Source organism: Hyperolius riggenbachi, chromosome 7 (genome assembly GCF_040937935.1).
Source record: "Hyperolius riggenbachi isolate aHypRig1 chromosome 7, aHypRig1.pri, whole genome shotgun sequence".
In the NCBI taxonomy this organism is placed as follows: domain Eukaryota; kingdom Metazoa; phylum Chordata; class Amphibia; order Anura; family Hyperoliidae; genus Hyperolius; species Hyperolius riggenbachi.
This window is the reverse complement of record NC_090652.1, coordinates 41,262,145-41,280,804: the sequence shown is the minus strand read 5'-3', so window position 1 is coordinate 41,280,804 and position 18,660 is coordinate 41,262,145. Positions and strand designations below refer to the sequence as shown.

Below are 18,660 nucleotides of genomic sequence, written 5' to 3'. Positions count from 1 at the left end.
CCGTCTGAAAGGGAAGCTGGGAGACTTAATGACGCCATCCACCACCGAGCAACGCACAAGGGAGTTCAAGGAGGCCCTTGTGCGCAGACTACTGGAAGCATTCCCCCAGCCTTCCACCCCCACTGTAACTGCTCTCCCAAGCCAGCAAGAGGTGCCTGCCATTGCCACTAGCAGCACAACAACAACCACCAGCAGCAGCAGCAGCAACTGGCGCCCCGGAGACCTGAAGAGCCTAAGCAAGAGCCTGTATGCAGTGCAGCAGCCCAGAACAGAGGTGCCCGCCACAGCATCCACCACCAACCAGCACAAGCAACGACTGACCACCATGGTGTCTGACTATATGGGGTCATCCAGCGGGCTCAATGACACCGACAGCCCCGTGGACCCCTTGGAGTACTGGGTCAAGAGACTGGACATCTGGAGCGAGCTTTCCCAGTACGCCCTGGAACTCCTATCCTGCCCTCCTTCCAGTGTCCTCTCAGAGAGATGCTTTAGTGCGGCCGGTGGCGTGGTCACAGAGAAGCGCTCTCGGCTCTCCCACGCCTCTGTGGACAAACTCACCTTCCTGAAAATCAACCAGGCTTGGGTGGAAGGTGAGTTCCTGGCCCCTATTGTCGGACACAGGGGGACATGAAGTGGCTGCTGCATGTGCTGTTGTTAACTATGCCTGCCTTTATAAAGACAGTTACTACCTGCCTAGTGCCTACCTTGGTTAATTTTTTGGTGTTATGGTACTACTACCAGTAAGTTGCCATGGTCCTCCTTCTGAGCTGCTGAACTGACCGCCCGCTTTGTCCTCCTGACTCAGTCGCTACTACACTCTGCGTTCACACTGCCCGGGTCACTGGGTGCATTTAATTTTTTGGCCAGCACTATGACGCTGTGCTGCTACTACTAGCACCAGTATGTTGCCATGGTCCTTCTGTGCTGCTGCTGCTGCTGCTGCTGCTGAACTGAACGCCCGCTTTGTCCTCCTCCTCCTCCTGACTCAGTCGCTACCACGGTACCACCAATGTACTCTGTCTGCGTTATCACTGCCCGGGTCACCGGGTGCATTTAATTTTTTGGCCAGCACTATGACGCTGTGCTGCTACTACTACCACCAGTATGTTGCCATGGTCCTTCTGTGCTGCTGCTGCTGCTGCTGAACTGAACGCCCGCTTTGTCCTCCTCCTCCTCCTGACTCAGTCGCTACCACGGTACCGCCAATGTACTATGTCTGCGTTCACACTGCCCGGGTCACCGGGTGCATTTAATTTTTTGGCCAGCACTATGACGCTGTGCTGCTACTACTAGCACCAGTATGTTGCCATGGTCCTTCTGTGCTGCTGAATTGACCGCCGGCATTGTCCTCCTCCTCCTGACTCACTCGCTTCCACCAATGTACTCTGTCTGCGTTCACACTGCCCGGGTCACCGGGTGCATTTAATTTTTTGGCCAGCACTATGATGCTGTGCTGCTACTACTACTACCAGTATGTTGCCGTGGTCCTTCTGTGCTGCTGAACTGACCGCCCGCATAGTCCTTCTCCTGACTCAGTCGCTACCACCACTGCACTCTGCGTTCACACTGCCCGTGTCCACTGACAACTCTGCTGCGATGTCATTGCTAATTGCTGCAAAAAAAACAAAAAAAAAATTACAAAAACCTCTCTGGGGCCTTTTTGGCGTCAGCCACTCATCCTCCTCCAGCGATACCTTCGCCGCTAAGTGCCATTGGAACTCGCCTTCACCTCTTTGACTGCTTAACGCGTATATCCCTTTTTTAAAACCACTTATTACCAATTAATAGCCCCATTTAAAGTGTTGATTTCACTTTACAATCCATTTTCTCTAGAAAAAAAAAATTTTTGGGAATTTTTTATGTTGAAGTTATGTTGCCCCTTATCACCTCGATAATCCATGCAATTTGGGGGATTGTAGCATGTATGGGGGCTTTGTTATTAACGTTAAAAGAAAATCCGCCTCCGGGCGGGAATCCACGCGTGATTACGCCATTCACGGCAGAAAATCCGCGTGGTTGCGTGGACGCGAACGAAAATTCGCATGCGGCGGGGCCGAATGCGGATTTTTTTTTTGCAACCACGCGGATTGCCGAATTCGTGGATGAGGCACATCCGAGCATCCCTGGGTATGCGCACTGATGCGGTGGGTTCACTGAACAGAACAGGTATGCAGTGGCGGGTTCACTGAACACAACAGGTATGCAGTGGCGGGTTCACTGAACAGAACAGGTATACAGTGGCGGGTTCACTGAACACAACAGGTATGCAGTGGCGGGTTCACTGAACAGGTATACAGTGGCGGGTTCACTGAACAGAACAGGTATACAGTGGCGGGTTCACTGAACACAACAGGTATGCAGTGGCGGGTTCACTGAACAGGTATACAGTGGCGGGTTCACTGAACAGAACAGGTATACAGTGGCGGGTTCACTGAACACAACAGGTATGCAGTGGCGGGTTTACTGAACAGGTATACAGTGGCGGGTTCACTGAACAGAACAGGTATACAGTGGCGGGTTCACTGAACACAACAGGTATGCAGTGGCGGGTTCACTGAACAGGTATACAGTGGCGGGTTCACTGAACAGAACAGGTATACAGTGGCGGGTCCACTGAACAGAACAGGTATGCAGTGGCGGGTTCACAGAACAGTTATGCAGTGGCAGATTCACTGAACACAACAGGTATGCAGTGGCGGGTTCACTGAACAGGTATACAGTGGCGGGTCCACTGAACAGAACAGGTATGCAGTGGCGGGTTCACTGAACACAACAGGTATGCAGTGGTGGGTTCACTGAACAGGTATGCAGTGGTAGGTTCACAGAACAGGTATGCAGTGGTGGGTTCACAGAACAGGTATGCAGTGGCAGGTTCACTGAACAGGTATGCAGTGGTGGGTTCACTGAACAGGTATGCAGTGGTGGGTTCACTGAACAGGTATGCAGTGGTGGGTTCACTGAACAGGTATGCAGTGGTGGGTTCACAGTACAGGTATGCAGTGGTGGGTTCACAGAACAGGTATGCAGTGGCAGGTTCACTGAACAGGTATGCAGTGGGCTCACTGAACAGAACAGGTATGGTGGGCTCACTGAACAGAACAGGTATGCAGCCAGGAACAAGCTAAGCCTAACTAATCTTTCCCTATGAGAGACAGTCTGCAGCAGCTCGCCCTACTCTCACTAATGCAGGCACACGAGTGACCGTAATGGCCACCGCTGCCTGCCTTATATAAGGGGGGTGGGGCTCCAGGGCCTAGTGTAGCCTAATTGGCTACACTAGGCATGCTGACTGTGATGTAGAGGGTCAAAGTTGACCCTCCATGGTGCATTATGGGGCGAACCGAACTTCTGCAAAGGTTCGCTTGCGGGACGCGAACGCGAACCACTGAAGTTCGCATGGAACCGTTCGCAGGCGAACCGTTCGGCCCAACTCTAGTGCCTAGACCTAAGACCCCCCTGGTGGTGCCTAAACCTAAGACCCCCCCTGGTGGTGCCTAAACCTAAGACCCCCCTGATGGTGCCTAAACCTAAGACCCCCCTGATGGTGCCTACACCTAAGACCCCCTGTGATTAGCATTAATAACGTTGAAAAAAATATTGTGCTGTTTTTCGTTTAAAAATAATATTTAAAAAATTATAAATCATTAAATAATGTGTAATCATGAGAAGCAGTTATAAAACATTAAAAGTAAAACGTTATTTTTCTCCGGCGCCCTTTTTTCCTGTTGGGCGCCCATTAAACGATATTTATTATGGGAGTGAATGGCGGCGCCCTTTTTGTCCACCTGCCACATGCGCCCAAATTTCCTGCTACCCTGACATAGTGCTGTATTTGTATTATTGGTAGAACTGCAGTGTGGTGGGCAGCATGGTCTTGTATACCTTCCCCCTGTGTGCACTCTGCTTAGCCGAAACAGCCATTGCTATGTTATTGAGTGTTTCCACATTAACAAAGCTTACTGCAGGACCTGATATAACTACAATGGGCAAAAATAACATAGAGACTCCCCCCCCCCCCCCCCCCCCCCCCTCCCCTGTAACCAGATAGTATTGCGTTTTCCCCTGCGTGCCAGTGCCAGCTAGCGGACCACTCAGGTCTCTACCTAAGGTAAGTAATAAGTGGTCACTGACAAGAGGTGACAAGCAGGGAGAAAGACTGTAAGAGTGATTAAGATGTGGAATGCATTGCCACAGGAAGTCGTTATGGCAAACTCTATACCTGCATTTAAAGGGAACCTGTACTGAGTAAAATTATTTAAAATAAACACATGAGGTCACTTCAAATGAACATTAAATAGTTTCCTTGCCATCAGTTCCTCTCCGAAGCTCACCATTTTCTTCTGACAATGATCCCTTCCTGTTCTGACAACATTTTGTCAGAACTGAAATATATCAGTTGCTGTCAGTTATATATCAGTTGCTGTCAGTTATAGCTGAGTGGACAATTGATGTGCCCGGTAATGTCCATGTTTCCCTATGGCTCAAGTGGGCGATGTTACAGTTTAACAGTGTGCTGACCAGAAAGCTATTATGGGGTAAAGGCCATTTTCAAAATGGAGGACAGAGAATTCCCTTGATCACAGTGGACAAACAGGACGCGGGAGAGGAGAAAGAGATTGAGGAGTAGACTACACGGGAGGTAAGTATGACTTGTGTATGCTTATTTTGACTTTTAATTTTCAGTTCAGGTTTTCTTTAAAGGGGGCTTAGATGCTTTCCTTGCGTTGAAAGACATCCATGGCTACAATTACTAGGTAATGCCTAATGATGTTGATCCAGGGATTTTATCTGATTGCCATCTGGAGTCGGGAAGGAATTTTTCCCTTTTGGGCTAATTGGACAATGCCTTGTAAGGGTTTTTTCGCCTTCCTCTGGATCAACAGGGATATATGAGGGAGCAGGCTGGAGTTGTACTTTGTACTGGTTGAACTCGATGGACGTATGTCTTTTTTCAACCAAAATAACTGTAACTATGTAACTGGAACACACGGAATCATGGATGAGCACACTGGCTGGATAGGTGAATTTGCTCCATTGCCGAATACTCTGTTGAAGCAGTGGAAACCACTATTTCACTTGCTATACTTAAAGGACAACTGAAGCAAGAAGGATATGGAGGCTGACAATATTTATTTCCTTTTAAGCAAGTAAGGAAATACCAGTTGCCTGGCAGCCCTGCTGATCCTCTGCCTCTAATACTTTTAGCCATAGCCCCCGAACAAGCATGCAGCAGATCAGGTGTTTCTGACATTATTGCCAGATGTGACAAGATTAGCTGCATGCTTGTTTCTGGTGTTATTCAGACACTACTACAGCCAAACAGATCAGCAGGGCTGCCAGGCAATTGGTATTGTTTAACAGGAAATAAATATGGCAGCCTCCATATTCTTCTCACTTCACTTGTCCTTTAAAGGACATCTCCCGGCAGCCTCTAAAGTATCGCTGACCCCCTATAGATCAGCATCTTCTGTGCATGCTCAGGCGTGCTCCCATGCCACACACGAATGTGTCCATGTCACCAGGAGCGTACTGCTCCCAATGACATGGGCACGTTCACGTAAATCATGGGCGCAGAAGATGCTGACCAATCAGGGGTCAGTGATAGGTCAGAGGCTGCCAGTGGGACCAGAGAGAAGACAAGGGCTAGGTCGAGAGACACATGTGACCTCTAGGGGCTGAAAGAGGCCCCAGGTAAGTAAAGCTAGATTGTTATACTCACCTTGGATATCCTTTAAGTCACAGTTTCCCAACTCTGTCCTCAAGGCCCACCAACAGTTCATGTTTTGCAGGAAACCGCAAACATTCACAGGTGAGGTAACTAGTGTCTCAGCAGAGCTGATTAACCTGTCCCAGACCGACTCAGTACGAACCTATGTCCAGCAGGTGGTGCTGTGGCCTTAACTGGACGTAGATTCTATGTCACAGTAAATGGCGCGTCCCCGTCGTTACCGCTGATCTCACCGCTCTGCCCCGCCACAATTCACTGGCTCTGCCATCTATAAGATGGCAGAGCTCTGTGAGCCGGTCAGGAGCCGTTTTCATTGGCTCCTGGCCCTGTCATCACTTTAAGCCAATCTCATTGACTTACATTGATTGACAGGGTCAGGAGCCAATGAAAGTGGCTCCTGACCAGCGCACAACGCTCTGCCCTCATAGAGACGGCAGAGAGAGGAGCCTGCAGCGAGGACAGAACGACGTGACCAGCAAGTGCGACGGATTATTGCGGCAATTCGTCGGTAAGCGCTGTTGTACAGTGCCAGCAGTGTCTGGTCCTCAAAGGGGACCTGAACTGAGTAAAATTATTTAAAATAAACACATGAAGTAGCTGCAAATGAATATTACATACTTACCTCGCCGTCAGTCCCTCTCAGAAGCTCACCGTTTTCTTCTTACAGTGATCCCTCCCAGTTCTGACAATATTTTGTCAGAACTGAAATATACCAGTTGCTGTCAGTTATATATCAGCTGCTGTCTGTTACAACTGAATGCGTAAGGTAATGTCCATGTTTCCCTATGGCTCAAGTGGGTGATATTACAGTTTAACAGTGTGCTGGCCAGGAAGCTGCTATGGGGTAATGGCTATTTTCAAAATGGAGGACAAAGAATTCCTTTGATCACAGTGGACAAACAGGAGGCAGGAGAGGAAAAAGAGATTGAGGAGTAGACTACACAGGAGGTAACTATGACTTGTGTGTATGTTTATTTTGACTTTTAATTTTCAGTTCAGGTTCTGGTTAAGGGGGCAGATACTGCTGGTACGGAAGTGGTTAAGTACATCTATGGATTTCCATAAAACATGAACTGTTGGTGGGCCTTGAGGACAGGGTTGGGGAACACTGCTTTAAGTATAGCATGTCCCAACAAACCATCTTTGAAAGTCCCGCCGGAGCTCTCATTAGTACATTAACAGATCAATGGGGATCTTCCTGTGTATGTATTAGTATGCTGCCGGTGAGTTGGGCGCTGAGTGAGCCGAATGGTGGGTCACCCTGCTGCTGCTCACATTCCCTCAGAGACGTACAGGGGCGGCGCCAGGGGGGTGCTTGGGGGTGCTCGAGCACCCCCTAGAATTGTCCAAGCACCCCCAAAGCACCCCCTGGAGTGAACTGACTTCACGCGTCTAAAAGACGCCAAGTCAGTTCACACAGCGGCAGCCCGGAGCAGCAGGCAGGGCTACGGTAAGATGGCCGCCCGAAGCCCTGTTCTGCAGACTTCGAGTCTGCAGTGCATGGCTTCGGGCGGCCATTTTCCCGTAGCCCTGCTGTCAGCATGCAGGCAGGAAGTCTCGTGACGTCGGGAAGGAAGAGGATCGTGGGCGCGCGGGCGCTGCGCGCCACAAGGAGGTCGGGACAGGAGGTCGGGACTCGGGAAAGAAGGTCTTCTGGCTGTAGGTGAGTAAATGGGTTTTTCTTTTTTTTCAGGTGGTGCGGATCGTGCATATTGGGGTCATTTCTGCTACGGATTGTGCATATTGGGGTCATTTCTGCTACGGATTGTGCATATTGGGGTCATTTCTGCTACGGATTGTGCATATTGGGGTCATTTCTGCTACGGATTGTGCATATTGGGGTCATTTCTGCTACCGATTGTGCATATTGGGGTCATTTCTGCTACGGATTGTGCATATTGGGGTCATTTCTGCTACGGATTGTGCATATTGGGGTCATTTCTGCTACGGATTGTGCATATTGGGGTCATATCTGCTACAGATTGTGCATATTGGGGTCATATCAATCTGCTACGGATTGTGCATATTGGGGTCATATCAATCTGCTACGGATTGTGCATATTGGGGTCATATCTGCTACGGATTGTGCATATTGGGGTCATATCTGCTACGGATTGTGCATATTGGGGTCATATCTGCTACGGATTGTGCATATTGGGGTCATTTCTGCTACGGATTGTGCATATTGGGGTCATATCTGCTACAGATTGTGCATATTGGGCTCATTTCTGCAACCGATTGTGCATATTGGGCTCATTTCTGCAACCGATTGTGCATATTGGGCTCATTTCTGCAACCGATTGTGCATATTGGGCTCATTTCTGCTACCGATTGTGCATATTGGGCTCATTTCTGCTACCGATTGTGCATATTGGGCTCATTTCTGATACCGATTGTGCATATTGGGGTCAATTCTGATACCGATTGTGCATATTGGGGTCATTTCTGCTACCGATTGTTCATATTGGGGTCATATCTGCTACCGATTGTGCATATTGGGGTCATATCTGCTACCGATTGTGCATATTGGGGTCATATCTGCTACCGATTGTGCATATTGGGGTCATATCTGCTACCGATTGTGCATATTGGGGTCATATCTGCTACCGATTGTGCATATTGGGGCCATATCTGCTACCGATTGTGCATATTGGGGCCATATCTGCTACCGATTGTGCATATTGGGGCCATATCTGCTACCGATTGTGCATATTGGGGTTATTGAACATGTTTTTTGTTCAAATCTGCTCACATTACGTGTATTTTCTTGAGAAAACCTGCACAATTATGTGAATTTTCTGGGGAAAGGGTCACCAAAACTTGGGCCCTCTGTCTTTGCGTTGCACTTTTAAAGGGAACCCGAGGTGAGAATAATATTGAGGCTGCCATATTTATCTCCTTTTAAGTAATACCAGCTGCCTGGCTGCCGTGTTGGTCCTCTGCCTCTAATTCTTTCAACCATAGACCCTGAACAAGCATGCAGCAGGTCAGGGGTTTCTGACAATATTGTCAGAACTGACAAGATTAGCTGCATGCTTGTTTCTGGTGTAATTCAGTTCACTACTACAGCCAATAGATCAGCAGGGCTGCCAGGCAACTAGAATTGTTTAAAAGGAAATAAATATGGCAGCCACCATATCACTCTCACCCTGGGTTCACTTTAAATTACAGTTAGCCCCGCCCTCATCCGGTCATGACCACGCCCATTTAGCCACACCCATTTCTTGCCGCGGCGCAGGTCAGGTGGTCAGTTCCCCCTGAAATTGGTCCAGCACCTGCATAGCACCCCCTAAAAAAAATTCCTGGAGCCGCCACTGGAGACGTAACATCTCAGAGAGAGAAGTAACATTTGGGGTTCAGTGATTGCCAGGACAGTGAGTCTGCATTTGGAAGTACAAGTCAACAGTAATTCTAACATTTGTAACTCTGTATTTGTTTTATGTAAATGGATAAATATTGCATACAGTATTTCCTACTCAAAACAAAAACAGTTAAGTTATAAAAATCTTTCTTTATTTTTCTTCTCTTCCTCTTTAAAATCTCAGCCGTTCTTCTGCCGTGGATGGAAAGAAAAAAGATCTTCTGCGAAATGCATTAAAAGACATTTCAGAAGATTCTCTAAAGTCATTCAAGAGGAAACTTTGTGAACAGGATAAATGCGAAAAGATTCCTCTGAGCAAAGTGGAAGATAAAGATGCAGAAGCAGTGGTGGATGTCATCATCCGCCATTATACCATCCGTGACGGGCCTGGGATAGTAGTGAAAGTGCTGGAAGATATTAAAGAGTGCCAAGTTAGTCTGGATCTTCGTAAGGATTTAGGTAAAGAAAAGTACAATGAGACCATTGATGCAGTCAAAGTAAATCTACATAGAATCTTTATTCATGTATTTATTTTTTTATTTCCCATTGTATTTGTAGGTCATTTATTCAGTAATTTGTGAATCTGAAAATCTTGTTGCCATTCATCTTGGTTCAGAGATTCATTTCATAACAAGATGTTATTGTGATGGATATGAAAAATTGGGTGCTGCTGATATTAAGTTACGTCAAACGTAAAAATGCAAGCGTGGCAAGAGAACACTTTTAGGCCCCTTTCACATATGGAGCGGCACATCACATCGCGGTACTCTCCCCCACCGCCGCTCGTCGCAGTGGCCATCACTCTCTATGAGACTGGCCAGAGTACCTGTGGTGGTGGTGGATGCCTGCGATGGAAGTGCTTTGATTGATTCAGAGTAGAGATGAACGATTTTCGGTTTTAAACCGAAGAAGATCTTCAGATCGTCAAAGCGGCAGTTTTCCCCGCTGCTATCTGTTCTCCTCCCGGCCCCCTTAACTAGTAAAGTTTAAATTTCACATGCCTCACTGCATTGCAATGCCGCGTGGTGAGCCACGGTGGAGGCAGCGAGCGTTTCCTAGTAACGCTGGCCGGCAGGAAGTGATGTCACACTTCGTGGTACAGGCCTCGTGTTACTATGTGTACACTGTACACTCATTCCCTCTTCACCGCGGCTCACCGCGCGGCATTGCAAAGCAGTGAGGCCGAATGAAATTGCAACTTTACTGAAGGAGGGGGCCGAGAGCAGAGGAAGAGACTGGGAGGAGAAGAGGTAGCAGTGGCCAGCAGCGGCAAGGGGGAAGGGAATTGGCTATATACACTAAGGGGGGGGGACTGGCTATATACACTGGGGGGGACTGGCTACATACACTTAGGGGTGGGATCTGACTATATAAACTAAGGGGGGGGGGGTCTGGCTAAATACACTAAGGGGTGGGATCTGACTATATATACTAAGGGGGGGGGGGAACTGGCTATATACACCAAGGGGGTGGGATCTGGCTATATACACTAAGGGGTGGGATCTGGCTATATACACTAAGGGGGGAGATCTGGCTATATAAACTTGGGTGGGGGATCTGGCTTTATACACTAAGGGGTGGGATCTGGCTATAAACATTAAGGGGGTGGGATCTGGCTATATAGACTATGGGGGCGGGGACAGAGCCGGGACAAGGTCCTCCAGCACCCAAGGCTGAGACACCAATGTGCGCCCCTCCATCCCTCCCACCCCAGCCGTCACACACTGATTACTATTAGACTAAGAGGGCCACAGGGCCCACAACCTCCCCAACACCTTAATATCTAGTTATCTGGCTTGCAGTCACTGCCATGTATCCCCTTTTCTAATTTATTTCTGCTTCAAACACAATTAGGAATGACAGCTGAATGATTTGTGTGCCCCCTCCTACACTGCGCCCTGAGGCTGGAGCCTCTCCAGCCTATGCCTCGGCCCGGCCCTGGCTGTATACACTAAGGGGGGCAGATCTGGCTATATACACTAAGGGGTGGGATCTGGTTATATACACTAAGGGGTGGGATCGGGCTATATACAGTAAGGGGTGGGATCTGGCTCTATACACTAAGGGGTGAGGGATCTGGCTATATACACTAAAGAGTGGTCTGCCTATATACACAGGGGGGGGGGGGGGTTGGATGGCTAACCTGTACTCCCACAGCTATACTGGCTAACCTGTACTGCGGCACCTATGCTGGCTAACCTGTACTGTGGCACCTATACACTGGCTAGCCTGTACTGTGGCACCTATACACTGGCTAACCTGTACTGTGGCACCCATACATTGCAGCGGCAAGGGGGAGGGGATCTCGCTATATACACTAAGGGGTGGGATCTGGCTATATATACTAAGGGGATGGGGGAAGGATATAGCTATATACAATAAGGGGTGGGAACTGGCTATATACACTAAGGGGGATCTGGCTTTATACACTTACAGGGGGGGATCTGGCTATATACACTAAGGGGGGGGGTCTGGCTATATCCACTAAGGGGGGGATCTGGCTATATACACTAAGGGGGGGGGGGTGGGATCTCGCTATATACACTAAGGGGGGCTGGGGAATCTGGCTATATACACTAAGGCAGGGCTGCCCAATAGGTCAATCGCGATCTACCGGTAGATTGCGACCGCCTGATTGGTAGATCGCGGCCTCTAGGCCGCGTCCCATTGAATTTTGCAGCCAGCAGCTTACGCGTCCTGTCAGACTATGCTGCTGGCCGCTATTATCTTGCGGGGAGGAGAGGGGCGCGGCTGAGAGGCCAGAGGCGGTGACGCAGTGTCATGGCAGATGGGCAGCGCTGGAGACAATACTTCCGCCTCCATTCACGCTGCCCGCCGGAGCTTCCCTCAGCCGCAGAACTGCATATCTGCCCTCCAGGCAGCCGCGGCTGAGGGAGTGAAGCCAGATCGCCACCGCTGGAGCTGGAGGGAGGTAAGTTCCGTGCACCCGGGCTCCTATACCCAGCTAACCTACACTAAGGGCACCCAGCTAACCTACACTAAGGGCACCCAGCTTACCTACACTTAGGGCACCCAGCTAACCTACACTAAGGGCACCCAGCTTACCTACACTAAGGGCACCCGGCTAACCTACACTAAGGGCACCCAGCTAACCTACACTAAGGGCACCCAGCTAACCTACACTGAGGCACCCAGCTAACCTACACTGAGGCACCCAGCTAACCTACACTGAGGCACCCAGCTAACCTACACTGGAGGCACCCAGCTAACCTACACTGAGGCACCCAGCTAACCTACACTGAGGCACCCAGCTAACCTACACTGAGGCACCCAGCTAACCTACCTACACTAAGGGCACCCAGCTAACCTACACTAAGGGCACCCAGCTAACCTACACTAAGGGCACCCAGCTAACCTACACTAAGGGCACCCAGCTAACCTACACTAAGGGCACCCAGCTAACCTACACTAAGGGCACCCAGCTTACCTACACTAAGGGCACCCAGCTAACCTACACTGGAGGCACCCAGCTAACCTACACTGGAGGCACCCAGCTAACCTACACTGGAGGCACCCAGCTAACCTACACTGGAGGCACCCAGCTAACCTACACTGGAGGCACCCAGCTAACCTACATCGGAGGCACCCAGCTAACCTACACTGGAGGCACAGACACCTAGCTAACCTACACTGGAGGCACAGACACCTAGCTAACCTACACTGGAGGCACAGACACCTAGCTAACCTACACTGAAGGCACAGACACCTAGCTAACCTACACTGAAGGCACAGACACCTAGCTAACCTACACTGAAGGCACAGACACCTAGCTAACCTACACTGAAGGCACAGACACCTAGCTAACCTACACTGAAGGCACAGACACCTAGCTAACCTACACTGAAGGCACAGACACCTAGCTAACCTATACTGAAGGGACCTATACCTAAGTATCTTTGCAGGGGAGTTCCAGGGAGGGGGGGGGGGGCGGTTGCCCTTGAAACGTCGGTAGATCTCCTGGCCTCAGCGAATTTAAAAGTAGCTCGCGAGCCGAAAAAGTGTGGGCACCCCTGCACTAAGGGTTGGGATCTGGCCATATAAACTAAGGGGTTGGATCTGGCTATAAACATTAAGGGGGTGGGATCTTGCTATATTGACTAAGGTGGCGGGGATCTGGCTATATACACTAAGGGGGGCAGATCTGGCTATATACACTAAGGGGTGAAGGATCTGGCTATATACACTAAAGAGTGATCTGCCTATATACACGGGGGGGGGGGAGAATTTTGATGGCTAACCTGTACTGTGGCACCTATACACTGGCTAACCTGTAGTGTGGCACCCATACATTGCAGCGGCAAGGGGGAGGGGATCTCGCTATATACACTAAGGGGCAGGGCCGCCATCAGGGAGGACAACAATGAGTCCCGTGACGGTTCCGGGGCTTGCAGGGGGCCCGGGCCCCTGCCTGAACACCCCCCTTCCCCCCACTAGCTACAACCTGGGCCCTTTGTTTGGGCCTCTCTAAGCTGGACTGGCAGTCAGGCTGCCATCACCCTTGTGCTCCTTGTCCCCGCTCGAATCCCCCCTCCCTCCCTGTGCCTGGTGGCCCCCTTCTCCATTAACTTACATCATAGCCCCCGATCCAAGCGCCGGAACTCGCCGCTCTCCTGCATAGCATCCTGGCCATCACAATGGTTACTTCCGGCACGCGCATCTGGCACCATGAGATGTGCTTGCCGGAAGTAACCATAGTGATGGTCGGGACGCCAGGCAGTGAGCAGGAGAGCGGCAAGGCTCGGCACGTGGATCGGGGCCATGTGAGTTCATGGAGAAGGGGGCCACGGAGCATAGGGAGGGAGGGGAGAGTCAGGGAAACAGTGCACAAGGGTGGGGGAAGCCGGCGCACAAAAGGTGACATGGCTGGGGCCTAGGAGGACAAGAGATGACACGGGGGAGTGGAGGGAGACATTGATGCCACAGGGGGGAAGCTGGTGGAACTTGAGATGACAAAGGGGGAAGCTGGGGTGGACGAGAGATGACATGGGGGAGTGGGGGGGGGGGGCATTGATGACAAAGGGGGGAAGCTGGGGGAACATGAGATGACAATGGAGGGAAGCTGGAGAGGACAACAGATGACACCGGGAGTGGGGGGACATTGATGCCACAGGGGGGAAGCTGGTAGAACTTGAGATGACAAAGGGGGAAGCTGGGGTGGACGAGAGATGACATGAGGGAGTGGGGGGGACAAGATGACAAAGGGAAGCCAGGGGCTTCAAGAGATGATATGGGGAGCTGGGGGGACATTGATGACAGGGGGGGAAGCTGGGGGGACAAGGTGACAAATGGAAGCCGTGTGTCAAGAGATGATATGGGGAGCTGGGAGGTCATTGATAAAACTGGGGGACAAGAGAGGTGATTACGTAGGGGCTTAAGGGGAAGGGAAGGGGACGGACAATTGTTTTTATTTCCCAAATTCCACCAGGTATTTCTAACCCAACCACAACAATTGTATAACAATCAATAATATGTGATCCGGTTGCCGTGAAAAAGGTAATACATTTATTGTTTGTGACTTATTAAAACATAAAATGGTGTACAAGACACATTAAAACCAACAGCGCTGTTGTACACACCTACGTCAGGGCGCCCACCAGACTCACCACATCGTATGTCACACACACACACTGGCCAACCTAGAGGGGCATAGAGAAAAAGGGGCCATCAAATATAGTTATTCTCCGAAATAGGATTATGATGATAGTCAGTCAATTGATGATGGGTTGTCGTCAGCAATATACATTGCAGCAAGTCCAGCAACATGCAAAATGGCTTTTAGGTAGCAAAGCGATGAGGTGGCAATTGGCAAAGCACATACAAAGCAGTCCCTGTTGCCTATACTGCAGTTATAGGACTTTTGATATACTTACGACTCCAATGTTTTAATCCTCATCAAAGTTCCTGGAGATGATGGGTTTCTTCCCTATATATGCTCACAACAGGGGCCCCTGTGCGGTCCACACATTTAGACTCTTCTCTCTAAACAAACCTCCCACATGGCTAGGGATTACGGTTCCCGATCTACTAACGATCCCACTCCACCGGCTGCATTGGCTGTTCCGATCCAGATCTCCGCGTGCAGAAGCACTGTTCACCCTGCACGCCTGCCATCTACAGAGATCGTGCACCTGCACTGCAGCTTCCAGCTAGGGCTTGTGGGTTGTGCGCTTGGGTGGGCTTACTCTCCCTTATCACCCAGCCAGACCCCAACCCGGTCATTGGGAGGCATGGAGGAGGACTGGTGGCAAGTCCGGGAGGCGGCAAGACGCAGACAAGCCGACTAGTTTCGACCGGTACTTCCGGTCTTCATCGGGGCGTGGCTTACTTGCGGGGGGCAGGAACTAAATAGCAAAACTCTGGCTCCTCCCACTGCACGCTAGTTGGAAAGGTGTTGCAGCCATATCCGCCCGGGTGGGAAACCCCAATACAACTTCCTGTTCCACTGCAGCATCAATAGCAATACATCAGAGGGCAATGAAGATAAGTGTAAGTGGAGCAGCAGAGCAATGAAGCCCTCAAAAACACTGGACACCCAGCTGTAAATGTCCCCATCTAAAAAAGGGGTCTCCACAAGGTATAGTTCATTATTGATTATATATATATATATATATATATATATCGCTATTAAAGAGGCCCTCCGCTTGATTCAATGGCCGGTCGAAACCCCACTTCCAAAAGGTTATGATAGGTTATTTGGATCAGGGATATGATAGTAATAATAATACATCAAATTCATTCACCCAGACTCAGCCTCATTACCCACTTCAGAGAGCATACACTCAGACTCATTTCCAATTATTAATAATTTAGAATTTAGAATTAAAGAGGGGAAACCAGGGGTCTAGTCCTGGGAAAAGGAGTGAGTGGACTCACTTGGAGAAACGGCGCGCCAAAAAACGGGCGTGGTCAAGCAAACCGTGGGCGTGGTCATGGGTGGGGCCAAATATACATGACCTTAGCAGTGATGTAAAAGGTCTGCCGAGGAAGTTTGAGCTCTGCCGTAGTGTATCCCCCAAAAATAGATGTAATCTGACAGCATTTCACCAAAAAGACACATAATCTAGTAGAAGTTCCTCCAAAATACAGATAATATTGAAGTGATTCCCCCAAAATAGACAATGTGGCAGCAGCAGTAACACCAACATACACATAATTTGGAAGCAGTTCCTCAAAATACGCGAAACCTGGCAGCAGATCACCCAAAATACACGTAACACCCAAAGGACATATAATCTGGCAGTAGTGGTCCCCCAAACATACACAATCTGGCAGCAGTTCCCCAAAATACACGTAATCTGGCAGCAGCCGTTCCCCTAACATACACATAATCTGGCAGCTGTTCCCCAAAATACACGTAATCTGGCAGCAGCCGTTCCCCTAACATACACATAATCTGGCAGCTGTTCCCCAAAATACATAACAGCGGTTCCACAAAAATGCAGATAATCTGACAGCAGTTCCCCCAAAATAGGTACCCCCAGGTAGCCAGGTCTATAGGTGTCCCCAGTATAAGTAGCCATGAATATAGTAGTCCCCAGTATATGTAGCCAGAGGTATAGTTGCCTAGTATATGTAGCCAGGGGTATATGTGCCCAGTATATGTAGCCAGGGGTATATGTGCCCAGTATATGTAGCCAGGGGTATATGTGCCCAGTATACGTAGTCAGGGGTATATGTGCCCAGTATATGTAGCCAGGGGTATATGTGCCCAGTATATGTAGGCAGGGGTATATGTGCCCAGTATATGTAGACAGGGGTATATGTCCCCAGTATATGTAGGCAGGGGTATATGTGCCCAGTATATGTAGCCAGGGGTATATGTGCCCAGTATATGTAGCCAGGGGTATATGTGCCCAGTATATGTAGCCAGGGGTATATGTGCCCAGAATATGTAGTCAGGGGTATAGTAGTCCTCAGTATATGTAGCCAGGGGTATATGTGCCCAGTATATGTAGGCAGGTGTATATGTGCCCAGTATATGTAGCCAGGGGTATATGTGCCCAGTATATGTAGCCAGGGGTATAGTAGTCCCCAGTATATGTAGGCAGGGGTATAGTAGTCCCCAGTATATGTAGCCAGGGGGTATATGTCCCCAGTATATGTAGCCAGGGGGTATATGTGCCCAGTATATGTAGTCAGGGGGTATATGTCCCCAGTATATGTAGCCAGGGGGTATATGTCCCCGGTATATGTAGCCAGGGGTATATGTGCCCAGTATATGTAGGCAGGAGTATATGTGCCCAGGTAGCCAGGTGTGCCCCCAGCAGGAGGGGAGGCGCACAGAGAAGGAGAGCTATGGGGACAGTGGGGATGGGCGGACATCTCCCCCCCCCCCCCTTCCCTCACCTTCGTGCTCCCCTTCCTGCCTCTCCCCTCCGGTGTTTTGAAAAGTCGGGCCGGCGGCTAAAGTGGGCGGAGACTTACCGCGTTGCAGCTGCAAGGGACGCTCAGCTCTGTGTGCGGCTAGTCTGGTCTTCTAGCCGCACATAGAGCGGAGCGTCTCTTGCGGCTGGAAGAAGGCGGAAAGTCTCCACCCACTTTAGCCGCAGGCCCGACATTTCAAAACACCGGAGGGGAGAGGCAGGAAGGGGAGCACGATGGTGAGGGAAGGAGGGGGAGATGTCCGCCCATCCCCATAGCTCTCCTTCTCTGCGCTGCTCCCCTCCACACAAGCCAGGGTGAACGGCGTCCACGCTGAAGAAAAAGTGGGTGGACGCCGTTCACCCACGTCCACGCAGGACTCGACCCCTGGGGGAGACTATAGGAAACTCTTAGGGGAAAAATCCACATTTAGGCCATGCGGATGCCTCGACCTCAGTCGGTACATCCACATCGCCTCCCATTGCAAAAGCATAGCTTACATTCACTCTTTTCGTGTCGAGACCTCCAGGTTGTCAATACACATTGCCCATAGTCCAACAATTGAGCTATTCTGTACTTCCTGGAAGTGTTCAGAAATTGGTGACTTTTTCTCCCCACTAGTAATATTCCCAAGATGCTCAAGGATTCTGGCTTTAAACGCTTGTGTTGTCATGCCTACGTAATATTTGTTACATGGACATATAATTAAATATATGATCCATGTTGAATTACAATTAAGGAAATTCTTCAATTTGTATTCTCTGGATTGATCCTGGGATCTGAATTTATCAGTCCTCATGACAAAAGGGCAGGCCATTCCAGCAGGAGGGGGAACACGGTTGAGCCATGTACCTACCTCCTTCCTAGGTAATTCAGATTGAACCAGAATGTCTCGTAAATTTCTGGCCCGATGGGCAGTAATAAGAGGCCTTGGACCCACAATCTCACTTATTTTGGGATCTAACTGTAACACCCTCTAGCATCCTTTCAGGGCCTCATTCAGAGCACCCGTGTGAATTGAATTGAATAACAACTCTAGTATACCCCCTACTACTATCACCACCAGTTGTAGAACGAGCACGGGGGCAGAGCAAAGATTCACGATCAGTATGGAGAGCACGATTATAGCTCCGACGTAATGTTCTCTCTGAGTATCCTCTTTCACGGAACCGTTTGTGCATTTCCT

The 18,660-nt window shown here is 49.8% G+C and overlaps 1 protein-coding gene across 1 annotated transcript in view; it reads left to right on the top strand.

Moving 5' to 3' along the window:
* LOC137524283 (uncharacterized) overlaps positions 1 to 18,660 on the top strand; it is a 44,613-nt gene that overhangs the window by 12,941 nt on the left and 13,012 nt on the right. Inside the window, exon 3 of the mRNA XM_068243961.1 lies at positions 9,277 to 9,551. Coding sequence (XP_068100062.1) covers positions 9,277 to 9,551 — 275 coding nt within the window. The remainder of the gene's footprint in view (positions 1 to 9,276; positions 9,552 to 18,660) is intronic.